The 16,809-nt window shown below is 42.1% G+C and overlaps 1 protein-coding gene across 1 annotated transcript; it reads right to left on the bottom strand.

Annotated features, from left to right (window-relative positions):
* Positions 1-1,353: 1,353 nt before the first annotated feature.
* On the bottom strand, positions 1,354-13,717 carry TEX13D (TEX13 family member D). Its single transcript, XM_043897367.1, has 2 exons — positions 12,169-13,717; positions 1,354-1,490 (listed from the first exon to the last, which is right to left on the bottom strand). The coding sequence occupies exons 1-2, from the start codon at positions 13,715-13,717 to the stop codon at positions 1,354-1,356; spliced, it is 1,686 nt and encodes a 561-aa protein (XP_043753302.1).
* Positions 13,718-16,809: the final 3,092 nt, after the last annotated feature.

Raw genomic sequence — 16,809 nt, 5'->3', positions numbered from 1 at the left:
TTTAAGTCACATTGTGAGTGTTGATAATTGTGTTGTATCTTTTATTGTCTGTAGTTAATAGAGAATATGGTTTTTGTTCAATTGATGCTAAGCTATCAAATTTTTTAGAACCTTTCAACCTTTATTTCCTTCTCTCTTGTATTTCAAGATGTGCTGTGAAGTAATATTTCCCCCAGACTTTCTCATTTTTCACTAGAACAAGAACTTGTTTAATGTTTGAAGCTGAACACTCCTCTACGTTTTTTCTTTTGAGTGTGTAAAATACTTTTTCTTTTTAGATTGTTTTTGATGTAGACCATTTTTAGTCTTTATGGAATTTTTTATAATATTGCTTCTGTTTTATGCTTTGGTTTTTTGGCTGCAAGGCATCTGGGATCTTAGCACCCCATGCATGTATGTTAAGTCGCTTCAGTTGTGTCCAATTCTTTGCAACCCTGTGGACTATAGCCCACCAGGCTCATCTGTCCATGGGATTCTCCAGGCAAGAACACTGGAGGGGGTTGCCATGCCCTCCTCCAGGGGATCTTCATCAAACCCACACCCCCTACATTGGAAGGTGAACTCTTAAAACACTGGACCACCAGAGAAGTCCCTGTAAAATACTTTTTAAAACTGAAATTTAAGTAGCTGAAATTATGTTGTCTGTTGTGTCTCTTCAACAATGTCACACCTAGTTCCTTGAGAGCCTTGCCCATCTGGGACCCCAATAGGGAGAATAATTTTTAAATCCTCACTAGTCCTACCGATGGATCAGATGTTGCAGAGCTGCCTTACGCCAAAAGCCAGATATTTGCATTCCCCTAGGGTTGAAAACAACCCTCTACCATTTAAATGGCAGCTCATAATAACTCTCCTTGATTGATGCATGCTCAACCTTAGAATCTATCAACTTTGGTAGATAAACTGTAAACATAAGCCTCCTACATTCACTTGCCACACCAAGAATAAAAAAAAATAAAATAAAACAGCAGACTGGGGGATGGCTCTGGGGAACCGAACCAAGATTGTCTCATTATCTTCCTACTTCACTTGCTACGGCCGACTCCATCTGTCACCCTTTTTCATGCTTTGGGTCAGGGAAGAAATTGATCTGATAAGTGAACACATACACCAGTGTTAAGGATTTGAGAAGTTAGTCCGCCCTGAACTCTTTATATTTTGAGTGGACAAATCCATCACAATGGTGGAATTTCAAAGATGCAAGAGGAAGATAGGGAAGGGATCCCCTCATTCACTCCTTGTGGACAGCAGCCCACCTACGAGGTGAACTCTGAGAACATGCAGTGTCACATAGGAAAAACAAAACCTAAGCTTTTTTGTCTCTGAACAACCCTGAACAAATCATCTGCAAATTTAGGAACGTCGCAACCTCGAGCTGACAGCAAAAGTGTAGCATGCATTCTTCTTTTCGTTCTCTGTTTTGTCCTGTGTTGCTAAAATAGTACACCCGTCAAAGCAGCCAGGTACGATGGGGTTCAGCACAACTAAAACTGTATTAAAAAGGAACAGATAAATTATAAGGTACTAGTACAACTCTCACATCCAGTCCTTCATTGTCATCTCACAAGCAAGCTGACAGCCGAGCCAGCCCACTACTGCAGTATTGATGAAAAACACTGACATTTTCACTCTAGTGCTACATGGGTACTAAACCTGATTTTAACAAATTCAAAATTTCACACTGAGCTTGAAGTGTAAAGAAAGAGGAATTGTAATGGCTCTCTTCTCTCTCACCAGACCCACAAGAGAGGAAAGGGTGAAAAATACAAGGGGGAAGCAAGAGAAGCTGCAGGGCGCCAATAGAGAAAGACGAAGGAAGACTGGGCCCTCTAATACAAATATAATCCCCTTAGAAGCAGAATTATCTGATTGTTCATTGTCTGTCTCCTGCACTAGAACATAGGGTCCATGATGGCAGGATTCTGTGTGCCGTGGTCACCACTGTATCTTCAGTATCTGGAACATATTAGATGCCAAATATATTTGTTGAGAGAGTGAAATTAGTGCTCGCAAGAAAATAAGAGGAAAAAATACACACACACAAATTTGATCCTACATGCCTCTGGTCCACTTTTTTTTTTTTTTTTTTTTGGCCCACAGCAATTATGAGAGTCTGATTACACTCCATAGTTTGCTACTAAATCATTTCCTCTCTCTGAGCCTCATTTTCTCCATCTGTTAAAAGGTGTTGAACCAGATGACCCCTAAGGCTACTTCCAACTTTAACATTCTGGGCTTTAAACAAAAGCCAAGCCTTCTTTAGAGAGAGCCAGAGGAGGGATGGACTGAACTCATTTAAATGCAAGCAGCAAGAGTTGTTTCCTCAGGTCTCACCCAGCAAAGAAAACATTTTCATTCTTGTTGTTTTTAAATAAACTAAGAAATAAAAATCATGAGGAAAAGGAAGAGAACTTCACAGTTTAAGCAAACGACAGCCTTTTAGAATATAAATGTCTTTTAAATCAAATATAAAAGCATTGACAAACTGTCAGCCAAGGTCAAAAGTATCTTCTTATCTAAACGTGCCACCTCCTGAGGTCTCTGAGAGGTGACAGTATATTGTGTGTGGATGCCCTGTCTGAGGTGTTAATTGTCTTCATTTCAAATGCCCTAGGCTATTCTCAAACCCAGTTAGATTAAAAGGATGATGGCAAGGGTGGTTAGTTTTATAGAGTGGATCTGACATTTCAAAATCTTTTTCTCTAACCTTTCAAAACTAACTTTGTTCTTCAACTAGCTCATCTATAGGTGTGAATTCTCCTGTGACAGTGTTATAATATTGTCACCTGTGGTGAGTTTACACATTCTCTCTTACTGAAATTCACTTCCTTTACAAAAATGAGACAAGAAAAAAATAAAAGTGTTTTTTAAAAAAGGGGACACCTTCTTATGATAATATGTTGGTTTATCTATGAGGTTAATTTTCCTAATACCCTTTTGTAAGTCAAGATTCAGAAACAGTGTTGTGTGTGCTCATTTAAGCCTCTAAAAAATGTTTATTCTTTCAACCAACATTTATGAGCATCTACTGTATGACAGGGGCTTCCCAGGTCATATTGTATGATGGGGGCTTCCCAGTGGTAAAGAATCCACCTGCCGAGGCAGGAGACACAGGAGATTCGAGTTCGATCCCTGGGTTGGGAAGATCCCCTGGAGAAGGAAACAGCAACCCGCTCCAATATTCTTGCCTAGAGAATTCCATGGACAGAGGAACCTGGCGGGCTACAGTCTATGGGGTCGCAAAGAGTCAGACAGAACTGGGCAACTGAGCATGAGCACTGTATGACGGTCACTGCGGTAGCTACTTAGGTCAGAGAGAGGAAAAGCATAAACCTGAACTCATATAACTCATAGTCCAGTGAAGACAGACAAGTAAACAATTAAAATTCACTCATTAAGAGCTGTCATAGAGGGAGGGATGGGGCTCTAGGGGCACACTAGTGGGACATCTAACTCGGTTTATATTCTAAATCTGCACAACCTGCTTGAGACAGCCAAGTCTTTATCTTTCTGTCTGCTGCATGTAGTTCCATTTACTTGTCCAAAGCTTACCTCCTTCATGACTCAGAAGGTACTCCCTAATTCTAGCTGAAACTCTGCCTGCTTCTGAGGTTTTATATATTTGTTAACCAAATACTACATTCCAGGCACTCCTGCTAAGCACGTTGCATGAATTATCTCATTTATTTATATCAACAACCCTCTGAAGCAAATATTATTATTATCCTTATTTTACCAATGAGGAAGCCAAAACTCAGAGATCTGGATAGCCTGCTTAAGGTTTCACAACTGGTCAGTGTCAGGCCCTGGATTTGAACACAGGTTGCTGACCTCACAGCCTGTGCATCTCCCCATATCCTCCTCTGCCTCCCAATATTAATTCTGAGGTCATTGCACCAGATTGGTCAGGCTTCAGTTTCCTATCTAGAAACTGTAATTTTGACTTCTAGAATATTCTTCTCACACTTCTCAACTGTCAAATGTTCCCATGCCCTGACTTGTAGCATGTCTATGTCTATCTATATATGTCTTATGAGGTCAGATACACTGTTCTATCCTGAGCCTTGTTAGGCAGTAGGCCATGGAAGGTTCGTACAGAGTCAAGGTCTATTCGTCTAGGCTTCAAAGTCTGGGATCTGGATCACCAGCTTATCCATGCAAAGTAATAGATCCCTGAGTCATTTGTTTTTTAAGTGGTCCAGGCATCTTGTACACTGGGCAGACCCGAATATACTGGTAAATTCTTATTGCCCAAGTCTTTTTCTAGATCAAATAAAGGCCATGTCTAGTCAGTTTTTACTTATCTTTCCCTGTGAAGATAAAAGTGAAATGACATACGTGATCTGTCTGAAAACTAAGAGACACTCAAAGTTTCTTTTTCCCACTAGGCTTTGCACTCCTAGAAAACAAGAATGATGTCGTATTCCTCTTTATACACCCAGATCCTAACACGGCATTTGCACGTAGTTAGCTCCCTTGCTTTCCCCTTCCTTTTTCCCTTTGTTGAAAGAACCCTCTGCAAAGTGTAGCTTCTTATTTGTCTCAAGGAGTATATCATTTCTGACATTGACTTCTTTCACATTCATTGTTTACCAACGACAATCCTGTGGTCTGCCTCATTTGGGTTTTTGGAAACAATTCTTCACATCCCACAACTCATCACCTGACAGACATAAATCATCATGGAGCTCTTTGATGTTCTCATCAAACCCATTGTCTCTGGACCATGACTGAATCTTTTTTCTACTTCCCTTCATCCTCGGTGGGGGCACTCAGAATATGATATAAATACAAAAAATAGCACTTCTTTGTAGGGGAGGCTCCAGCTTTCCTTATAAAAATCTATTCTCTTTCTTGGAAGCTCAAAAATGGTTCCACAACTAACGCTTAAACTAAAAGATTAAAGTCCAAGAGACTACAATTTAAAAAACCATTTTTCTTTAATTAATTAATTTATTTCTTTATTTATTTTTGGTTGTGCTGGCTCTTTGTTGTAGCCCTAAGGCTTTCTCTAATTGTGGAGCGAGCATTCTAGACTTCACGGACTCAGTCGTTGTAGCGTGTGGGCCTCTCTAGTTGCAGTGCACAGGCTTAGTTGCCCCACGGCATGTGGGATCTTAGTTCCCTGACCAGGAATGGAACCCACGTCTGCTGCATTGGAAAGTGGATTCTCAACCACTGGACTACAAGTGGGGATAGGCAGGTCCCCACAGAGACTATTTTGTCCGTACATTTTTTTTTTTTTTTTTTGGCCTGAGCATTTTTTACAAAATCTCTGATGCTTTGAAAAACATAGATGACCGCTTTGATCTATACACTACAAACACCAAAATTTGGCAATGAAATGGACTATATAAATGTTTCCCTAAGCAGCTCAGTAAATACAAGTGAAATATATCCCAGCAAGCAAAATAGCTATTGGTGGATTTCTAAATGCATTTTGTAGTTACAGATGCAATATCGGCATTATTTTTCTTTTCCTTATCAGTAATAAATATTTCATGAAAAAATGTTAGAAACATCGATCAGCAGGGAGTCCAATAGTATGAGTCTTTTACAAAGCAGGTCATATGTGTTCTGAAGTTTCAAAACTGTCCAGACAATATCAGGGATTGTAATGGTAAAGGCATGAAATTTTCAATATTTGCTCATTCTTTTCTTTCCTGGAACCAATATGGCTTATTGAAGTGATCAAAGTAAATGTATATCAAACAAAAAAATTTTTTAATGAGAATAAATATCCTAAAACTTGTTCTTACAGACAAAACCGTCAGAGAGCTCTTTGTCATCATTTTCTAAACACTAGAGTATGGTTTAATACTGCCTACCAAAAAAAGTAATCACAAGTTTTGCCTTGTGTGCAATTATTTTTGTAATGTAGTGCACAATGAAGAATAAAACATGAGATAGTAGGTATAAACGTAAAAACAAAAAGCTACAGAATATCACAAGTGAAACTGTAATATTGCATATTATTTTGAAGTAAAACAAAGTCAACTTTTCTAGCAACTGTTTAGTCAAATGAGGACATAATGTGAAACTATCTATCGCGGAAGCTTTGCAAACTAAAATGGTCCATACTGAACTTAGACTGCTCTAAAATCTTTTAGCACTCACTGTATTTAACATGTATTAAAACTACCAGCTTCCTATACAACTTTCTCCTAATTTGTGCTCCCAAAGTTCATAGAAGTTTAAGTAAAGGATGGATTTGGCTGTATTGCCGGTATTACAAAGAGACTAGTAAAATGGTCCATTTGCCTGTGATTAGGCTGAATGTCATAATAATAATAATAACAATACTCAATGAATCCTCTCAGAAATCCTAAGCTTAAATGGCAAGTAACTGCTCTTAGTTGGAATCATATCAACCTTGTGTGAGGAAACTTTATACAGACTTTCTTAATTTTAACTGAGAAAATAATTATTTGTTAAATAACACTGTTTGATACACAGAATCCTTTGAAAACCAACATCTGCAGGCCAGAAAATATGTTCCAACAATTGAAAAAAAGGCTGATAACTGGTGTTTGGTGTATATTTGTTTTATTTCTTTGAGCAGAACAGGAGACCGCTGAGGGCAATAATGATTGCCTCTACAGAATCTAACACCGTGCTCAGTGCATAGGTAGCCTTCTTTCCATGAATGCTGTTTGCTTTACCTATCAAGTGGTAAAGAGCTAGAAACTCCTGTTGGCATTTCTTAATATCTAAAAATTGATGTAAGGGACTTCCCTGGTGGTCCAGTGGTTAAGAATCCACCTTCAAATGGAGGGTCTCAGGTTCAATCCCTGGTCAGGGAACTAAGATCCCACATGCTGTGGGGCAACTAAGCCCATGAGCCACTAGAGAAGTCCCTGCACGGTGTAACTAACAGAAAGCCTGTGCACCACAACAAAGACCAAGTGCAGCCAAAATTTTTTAAAATAGTAATAAAGTAAACTTGACCCTAAGGAGGCTATGATGCTTTTCTACAATTGCTTTAAGCCCCAGAAAAGTTGGGCTAGATGGGCCAGGATCTGACCTACCGGGGGGGATTCTGAGGTCCATTGGCTAGAGTGCTTCCAGCAGCAAACCAAACAGGGTTTACCAAATAGATCCCCTGGGGATATTGCTACCAGTGCAACAGCACTTCCTACACCGGTTTCATCATGGTCTTGAGCACTTGTCTTAAGTACTGAAGAACAAACATAGTCAATGAGAAATTCTGTTCTACAGCAACTTCAGAAGGTCACAGGCCAGGGTGGTTCGGTATGCTAAAGTTTATGTGAAGTTTAGCGCCCTCACTCTGTCACATGCTAGAAGCGACGTAACCACTCAGGAGTGCTGCACACAATGCCCGCACCACATAATAAAAGTCTGCTACTATTTAGTGTTGAGACTTTACAAAACTTGCGATAAGGAAATTATGTCTTTCTCTCCCATCCCATCATAGATTTGGTACCACAATTTTAAAAACATTGATTCCATTACCCGGTTTGCAACATGTCTGGAGACTTGAAGTCTCCTTTCCCCCTACTTACTCACTGAAAAGTACATAGACATAACTTACTGGACTGTTAGAACTGGCACCTTACCCACTTAAAACAAAAACTGAGTAATTCAGACCAACTTTAGATAAGCTGTTGGCTTCCCTGATAGCTCAGTTGGTAAAGAATCCACCTGCAATGCAGGAGACCCTGGTTCGATTCCTTGGTTGGGCAGATTCGCTGGAGAAGGGATAGGCTACCCACTCTAGTATTCTTGGGCTTCCCTGGTGGCTCAGCTGGTAAAGAATCCACCTGCAATGTGGGAGACCTGGGTTCGAACCCTGGGTTGGAAAGATCCCCTGGAGAAGGGAAAGGCTACCCACTCCAGTATTCTGGCCTGGAGAACTTCATGGACTATACAGTCCATGGGGTTGCAAAGAGTCAGACATGACTGAGCAACTTTCACTTTCACTTTAGATAAGCAAGATGGGCTCTATCTTAATAGTATTTTTTTCTTGTCCACGCCACGTGGCATGTGGGATCTTAGTTCCCCGACCAGGGATCAAACCCGCACCCCATACAGTGAAAGCCCAGAGTCTTAACCATTGGACCACCAGGGAAGTACCTATCTTAATATTGAACTAGGCTTAATGACCTTTTCATAAGGCCGGTCTGTTGAATCTAATACAAGTCATTCCCACTGCCTAAATTACTGCCCCTCTTTTTTTTTTTTTTTCAGTCCTGAAATAATTAGTGGTCCTACTTACTGGCAGCCTAGATGGTCATATATCCCAAAGCCTGAGAGATTCTAAAAGAGCAGCTCCTGACCACCAGATTGCCACTACGCTTCAAAGTCTCTCCATTAGTCATTTCATTGGGCTTAGGCATTGATAATCCATGTTAATTTACAAGTATATCACTTAATAAAGGTAAAAGGTTAAGGCAGTGTGTTACAATGGTGAGAGCGCAGATGTCAGAATCAGTAAAATATCATTTTGAACCCAGGCTTCACCAACTCCCAAATTTCAGTATTGAGTTACCACATCTGTAAAATGGGGATAATAATATTCACTTGGAAGAACTAATAATACAGTCACCAAAAGGGTAATGTGCTTAGAGTGCCTAGTACATAGTAAGCACTCAATGGTAACTGTTACGATCATTAATAATCCCATATATTCATTACTACATCATCCAGAGCAGAACCTTAAGGGCAGGGAAAAGGAACAGCCACTCACTGGGGTTCAGAGAAGTTCAGTAACTTGTTTAAGGTCACAAAGCTAGTGAATAGCAGAGCAAGTATCTGAACTCAAGTCTCTCTAATTCCAAAGCCCAGGTTCTTGCCTCAAAAACCTCCTGCCTTTTCCTGTGTGTACCCAACCCAGAAGAAAGTAGTGATTTGACAGCCTCAGTTATTCCGGTTGCTTTGGGAAAATTCAGCCCTGAAAGACAGTTATATTAACTATATAAAAGCTATGCACAGGGTGAATACTTTCATGCAGACCTAAAGGTATACCAATGAATAGCAGAGTCCATATGAAACCATAAATGCAGCAAATGTAGTGAGATCTAAAATGATCTGCTGGTACACCAAAATGGATTATGCTGGAAAATTCCAAAATCTCCTCTTCCCAGAATTCCAGGGAGTTATCAGCATACACAAGTGTATCACAAAACCAGGGCTCCAACCCAGAAAGCTTAGCTTTATGTTGATGTTCCCGATGGTCCCCTTCCGCCCCAGTGCCCTCCCAAATAACCAAGGCCTCCCAGTAATCAGGACCCTGGGAGCGAGGACGCTGGTGGGGCAGTTTCATGTCTTTTCTCTGCCCTGTGTGTCTTTACAGCAAGCAGGGAGCCAGACTCTATCCCTTTTGCCTCCGGAAACATTGGCCAAGTTAGCCAACTGGCTAAACCTGGCTCTTCTCCAGAATCCTGAGCACCTTGATGGGATTGTGCATAGGAGGGAGGGTTGAGTGCCCTGCAGGGCAGAAATTTCTGTTCAAGGCACTTCTGGGAGACAGCCTCAGGGAAATGGCTTCTTGGTGCAGGTAAGGAGGCACTAGGGCTCCCAGCCTAAGCAGAAGTCCCCTTCTCAGCTCACCTAACCTCTCCTCCCCTCTCGTGCCCCATGGGCTCAGGAGTAGCAGAGAAGCCCACCTTCAAGGACTTGGACAGTGAGGGGAGCAGGGACAATCACAATGGACTGCAGACCTCACAGAAGTCCCTCCCCCTAATTCTTGAGTAACTCACAGAAAGAGGAGGGGCCCTTAAATAGTGAATGAAATTGAATTCTCCAGTCACCTCAGTGGGATGGAGGGAAGAGGCAGATTTAAAACACCACTTCTGAGCAAACCTGCCCCTCGGTACACACAACATATAAGACACAGCAGGTAAGTGAACACTCTTTATTACTAGTTAGAAATAGGAAACCTCTGACAAAGGCTGAGCCTGGTGAGCTGGAATCTCCAGGGGGAACTCAAGGACACCTCTTGTTCAGACTGGAGGCTGATCTGACTTCGCAGCCCCTGGGCTCCACCCTGGCTCCCCCTGGCTTGCAGCAGCTGCCTCAGGGGAGCAGAGGGCCTGCAGAGAACACACAAAGTGGAAGAGAAGGGCCCAAGGGCATTCTCAAGAGTTCTTGTCCCAGTCCAGTTCTACTTTTAATCCAATTAGTCCTCCCAAGAGAAGCACCATCCACAGCACGATGTCTGTCCTTAGAACACATTTTGTTCTTCATCCACTGGATGGAAAGGGCCTTGGGATGGTGGCTGCCTGAAGCTGTGTCGCCAACACTCCCCCAAGCACTTCTTTAAGACAGTCACTCAGTGGTCTTTCAGGCAACCAGGAAACTAGCTGTCCCTCTCGAGGGAGGAAATCAGGAGTATCAGAAAAGTCTTGCCTGCACTTTTGTGAGGGCACTTTCCTGCTCTTTGCCATTACTCATTTGTGTCATCTGGGACCAACGAGATGAGCTGTTAGCAAATCAAGTCCATCCACAAAAATCTCTTTGTTCTTGCCCCCAGAACTACAGAAATAATCTGGATACTATTTCAACTGCGTTAACCAAAGGCCACATGACATAAGAGACAAAGAAATCACTCCGGATATAAAATGTATCCCAAAGTTGGCTCTCTCCTGTTGTCTAACCAAACTCACCAAATCAGGTTACAGGGTATGCACCAGATATTAACATATAACTCTAGCTTCTAACACATATCAGAAAATAACTATTTGTTTAATGAATTAAATGAAATTCAACAAATTTGCTATCATCTATACAACTTAACACTTCATCCTTCAACTCTGAATTCCTTGTCCCAACAGAGAAATTAAATCCTAACAAAATTCTTTTGCCCTCCTTTTCTCCCAAGTGCCAAAGCATCTCTTCTTTCCTGACTTTTCTCTCTTCTCAGATCCAGTCAGTGTGGGGCCTCACCGTGGTATGGGTCAGAAAGAAATGAGGATTATGTCTTAGGCTCTTGGAAGATCCAACGGGATAGGTTCAGATTCTTCAGAAGAAGCAAATTCTGTAGGGCTCAGAAACATAAAAACACACTCTCACCTGTAAAACTTAAAAAACAAAAACAAGAAGTAAACATGAGCTTTGCAGTAGTTAACAAATGAACAATAGCATTTTCAAGGAACAGCAGGGTTCCTAAAATTCAGTATAGCTTATAACTAAAAATGCATGGCTGTTTCAAGCCAAAGACATGGCATTTTCTGGAAAACAAGATTAATAAGAAAACAGAGGGACTTCCGTTGTGGTCCAATAGTTACGAATCCACCTGCCATTGCAGGGGACACAGGTTCCAGCCCTGGTCTGGGAAGATCCCACATTATGCAACTAAGCCCATGCACTACAACTATTGAGCCTGAGAGCTTTAGAGCCTGGGCTCTGAAACAAGAGAAGCCACCATAATGAGAAGCCCACACAACCCAAAGAAGAGTAGATCCCTCTGGCTGCAACAAGATAGCCCATGAGCAGCAATGAAGACCCAGCATGGCCAGCCATAAATAAATAAATAATTTCTCTTTTTTAAGAAAGAAAACAGAAAAGAGTGAAAAAGGAAAAATAAAAGTCTTGACCTCAGCTTCTCTGGGATGTCAATCAATCAGTATCAACCATGTAGAATTCAGCACCTGGGAACATAAATTCAATTAGGAGAAATTCCTTAGAGTATGATACTTAAAAGCCATCCATCTTTCTTCAAGTAAATGAAAACCATATATATATATATATATATATATATATATATATATACACACATATGTATTTATGTGTGGGCTTTCCAGGTGGCACTAGTGATAAAGAATCCACCTGCCAATGCAGGAGACATAAGAAACTTGGGTTTTATCGCTGGATCAGGAAGATCCCCTGGAGGAGGGCAATGGTAGCCCACTCCAGTATTCTTGCCCAGAGAATCCCATGGACAGAGGAGCCTGACAGGCTACAGTCCACAGGGTCACAAAGAGTCGGACATGACTGAAGCCACTGAGCATGCACGTTATTTACATGTATATGTATACCCACAATGATAAAAAGTTGTTATTTAGGTAATGGGATAATGAATTACTTTAATTTTTTATATCATAATTTTGGTTTCACATTTTCTGTAAAGTAAATGAGTACTTTCTTATCAAAAGAGTCTGAGTTCTTAGGAAATTGGATTTTCTTTGGAGTGTTTCCATTCTTACTTACCTTCCTGAAATTGGTGAGTTTGTCCTGAGTCCGGGCCTCCACTCCCAACTGCCCTGCAGACTTTCCTGTATTTATAGCAGGACTTGCACCACGGAAAATTCATCACTTTACACCATGGGCACTTCCAATTCACTGAACTGCAACCTGAGGCAGACTTCTCCTTGTGGTGTGATTCTGAGGCTTCTTTCCCTTTCAGTTTCTCGGTCTTCTGCTCCTGAGGCTGTTGTTTCTCTGGGTTTTCTCTCCCATCATGGCTCCACCTGTCCCCCTGGGCAGTAGCCTGAGGCCTCTCTGGACCTCCTTCCTGGCTCTGGCTTCTGCTGACTCCCAGGTGGTCAGTCCCCTGGGGTCTCTCTGGATCTTCTTGCTTGTGACTTCTATTGTACTCCAGGGGGAGAATCCTCTGGAATCTCTCTAGATCTCTCTCCTGATTCTGGTTTCTGCTGTCCCCCAGGGGAACAGTCCCCTGGGGTCTTCTGGGAACTTCTTCCTGGCTGTGGCTCCCACTGGTCCCCAGAGAGATCATCCCCTGGGGTCTCTCTGGATCTTCTTCTTGGCTGTGGCTCCAGCTATCCCCAAGGGGGACCATCTCCTGTAACCTCTCCTGACCGTCTTCCTGGTTAAGACTTCTGATACCCCCTAAGGGGACTGTACCCTGCAGGATCTCAGGACCTCCCTGGCTGTAGCTCTTCTTGTTGCCCGGGGGGGCTATCTTCTCTTGAAAGCCCATTGCAACCAATGGGCCAGGTAGATAGACTCCCGCAGAAGGCATCTGAAATGGGACTGCTGCAGCTTCTGCTTCTGCTGGTGGTACAGGTGGCAAGGATTGTGATCCCATGGGGAATGGTGCATGGTATGGAAATGGATACAGCATCGGCATTGGCATAGGGGGTTGCATGGCCTGGGACCAAGGACTCGGTGGTCCTGGCACATAAACAGCAGCTTCCGGGGCAGGCATCTGCCTTAGCATATCAGCAGCTGCCTCAAAATAAGGCCTGCCAGGCACCCCCATGGCCACCTGCTGCTCCGTGCTCACGGGCCATGCTACTGCCCCAAATTGCTCGGCTCGAGACCCAGGCCCCATCTCTTGGGCCAATGCGGGGACCTGGAGCAGCCGCCCACGAAGCACATCACATTCCTTCAGCACCTGCTGCAGTAAGGCCTGTGTGAAGCGCAACCGTGACACCATCTCCTCCCGCTCCTCACGCAGGCACTGCAGCTTGAAGGCCAGGGCCCAGTAAGCCTTCTCTTGCTCCTCTACCTGCTCCTGCAGCCACCGGATCTGACACTCCTGCCGCTCCTGCCGCCTCATGCCAGCACGCACGCTCAAGGCCAGCGCGCTCCAGGCACAGGCCCTTTTGATGGCGTGCGGCACCTGTGGGTTAGCTATGACAACTCGCAGCCGATCCTCTACCTCATTCCAGGATCGCGAGCGGAAGGCCGTATAGAAATCATGGTCGCCTCCGTTCATGAGGACCTCACTATTAATGAAACTGATTACATCGTTGTGACGAAAGCCACTGGTGTGGTCCCCAAAGTTCACCGCCATGGCCGCCGAGACCTAGTCAACCAACCACCTCACTGAGGAAGACGCCACCTCCCAGCAGCAATGGCAACTAAAAGCTGCGGCTGCTACCAAGTCCACCCTTCACCTGCCGGGTCAGTCCTCCTTCAGTCCTAGCCCAACCTTGGCCTCCTCGTCGGCCTCTTTCTCCCTCACAGTCTCCTGCTTTCCTCACAGAGAGTAAAGCAGTTTCCCTCACGACGCCAGCCTCAGTTCGGCAGTTGACAGCGAGATACGTCACAGTCGTGCTGAGCCACCCGCAAGGCCTGCTGGGATCTGCCTCCCAGCAAGGGCCCCCTCTACAGGGTGAGCAGACCGGAAGCTGCCCTGGGCGCCACAGTGAGCCGCTAGAAGGCTTTATTGTTAGAACTTCGGAAGGACAATACCCAGCATGGTGGAATGAATCTCTAACTGGTTGGAGCTGCATAGGTGGATGCAGTTCTACTTTTGTCTCACCTTCCTCTCCCATAGTTCTTACATACACTTCAGACCTTTAATGCAGTCAGTCCCACTGTCGGCACACTTCCCTCAGCATCCTGAATAAATGAACTTAGAATCCCTGTCTGGAGAAGGAAATGGCAACCCACTCCAGTATCCTTGCCTAGAGAATCCCGTGGACAGAGGAGCCTGGTGGGCTGCTGTCCATGGGGTCGCACAGAATCGGACACGACTGAAGCGACTTAGCACGCATGCATGCATTGGAGAAGGAAATGGCAACCCACTCCAGTATTCTTGCCTGGAGAATCGCAGGGACAGAGGAGCCTGGTGAGCTGCCGTCTATGGGGTCTCACAGAGTCGGACATGACTGAAGCGACTTAGCAGCAGCAGCAGCAGCAGCATCCCTATCATCAAGAAAATCTTGTGATTGAGCCATGAATTTTTCTGAACTCTCCCTTTAAGTTCACTGTCATTTTTACCTGATCAACCCTGTTTACCAAGGTGTCTCTCCTATTTTAATCTAAATAGTCTCACGACCTGTGTTTTCCCTGCAGAAAATGCTAAGGAGTTCTGCAGGCAGCCCCAAAAGGAAACTGGAATCTACACAAAGAAATAAAGCACAGGCTAAAGGTAACTACGGGCTTCCCTAGTGGCTCAGACAGTAAAGAATCCGCCTGCAATGCCAGAGACTCAGGTTCGATCCCTGAGTCAGGAAGATCCCCTGGAGAAGGGAATGGCAACCCACTCCAGTATTCTTGCCTGGAGAATTCCATAGTGCCATGCCCTCCTCCAGGGGATCTTCCCCGATCCAGTGATGGAATCTGCATCTCCTGGGTCTCCAGCACTACAGGCTAATTTTTTACAGGAAGCCCAACTATATATGTAAATAAATACAAAAGACAGTGTTACTATATTTTGTGATTCCTCTTTTTTAATATAGGATTTAAAAGATGACTATATAAAACAATATAAATCTGTCTTCACGGTACACAATGTGTGAAGGTGTAATTTCTGTCAGTAACAACATAAAGGGGGTGGAGCTATATAGGAGCAATGACTTTATATGTTGAAATTCAGTATGTATTAATACAAAATATACTGTTACAAATTAACATGCTAATTCTAATTCCCAGAGCAACCACTACAAAAATAGCTTAAAAATATACAGAAAAAGAAATAAGCAGGAAATCAAAGTGGTAAACTACAAAAAAAAAAAAAAAAGAAAGAAAGAAAAACGAAATCAGTAAAATACAATAAAAAGGTAGTAATGGAGGAATGGGAGGTGATATAAGACACTTTAGAAGGCAAATAGCAAAATGTCAGAAGTCCTTCCTTGTCAGTAATTGTTTCAAATGCAAACAGATTAAACTCCAGTTAACAGGAGAGATTGGAAGAACAGATACTTTTTAAAAAACATGATCCAGATGTATATTGTCTGTAAGAGATTCATTTTAGATTCAAAGATATGAATTGGTTGCAAGTATAATAAAAAGATAGAAAAGGCTATCCCATACAAACAGTAACTAATTAAAAACTAGAGTAGCTCTCCAAATATCAAAGTATATTTTATGACAAAAATTGTTAAGATTAAAAAAGAGGATATTATATATATATATATATATATATATATATATATATATATATATATATATTTAAAAGTCAATCCATTTAGAAAACAAACTTATGGTTGCCAAAGAAGAAAGATGGTGGGAGAGGAGGGATAAATTAAGAGTATGGGATTAACAGATACTTACTACTGCATATAAAATAGGTAAATAAGGATTTACTATGTAGCACAAGGAACTACTATAAGATAATCAATATCTTGTAATAACCTATACTGGAAAAGAATCTGAAAATATATATAGATATATACATATAACTGAATCACTTTGCAGTATACCTGAAACTAACACAATAGTGGAAATAAACTACACTTCAATAAAAATATTTTAAGGGTTAATCCACCAAGAAGGTATATCAATTATAAACGTATGTGCATCTTATATATGCACATAACATCAAAATCCCAAAATACATGCCAAAAGTAGACAGAATTGGAGAGAAGAGGCAGTTCTACAGTAATAGCTGGAGACTTCAATACTCCATTTTCAATAATTGATAGAAAGACTTGATAGAAGATCAAGAAGGAAATACAAGACTTGAACAACACTATAAACTAAATAGACCTTACAAACATCTGTAGAACAGTCAACCCCAAAACAGCACACTATAATACATATTCCTTCCAAGTGCATATAAAACATTCTCAAGGATAAACATTTTGTGAGGCCACAAAACAGGCCTCAATAAATGTATGAAGATTGAAATCATACTAAGTATGTCCTCTGATCACAGTGAAATGAAATTGGAACTCAACACAGAAAGAAATACGCAAAATATACAAATATGTGAAAATTAAACAACACTACTAAATGACCATCAGATTGAAGAAATAAACCAAGGGAAATTAGAGAGTATGTTGAGATTAACACAACATACTAAAACTAATGAGATTCAGTGAAAGCAGTGCTCAGAGGGAAATTTATACCTACAAAGGCCTACATCTGAAAAAAGAAATATATCAAATTCATAACCTAACTAGCCCACCTTAAGGAATTATAAAAAGGAGAGAAAAC

Source organism: Cervus elaphus, chromosome X (assembly GCF_910594005.1).
Source record: "Cervus elaphus chromosome X, mCerEla1.1, whole genome shotgun sequence".
NCBI classification, from domain to species: Eukaryota; Metazoa; Chordata; class Mammalia; order Artiodactyla; family Cervidae; genus Cervus; species Cervus elaphus.
Note: the sequence above shows the minus strand (reverse complement) of the source record. Positions and strands in the feature narration are given on the sequence as shown.

What these genes read in the sequence shown, in the direction of transcription:
- TEX13D (XM_043897367.1), bottom strand. Translation starts at nt 13,717, where the DNA reads ATGGCGGTGAACTTTGGGGACCACACCAGTGGCTTTCGTCACAACGAT. An exon ending in AACTCACCAATTTCAGGAAG is followed by an intron (nt 1,491 to 12,168) that starts GTAAGTAAGAAT and finishes TTTTTAATACAG; the next exon opens with TTTTAGTTGTGCTGAACCCC.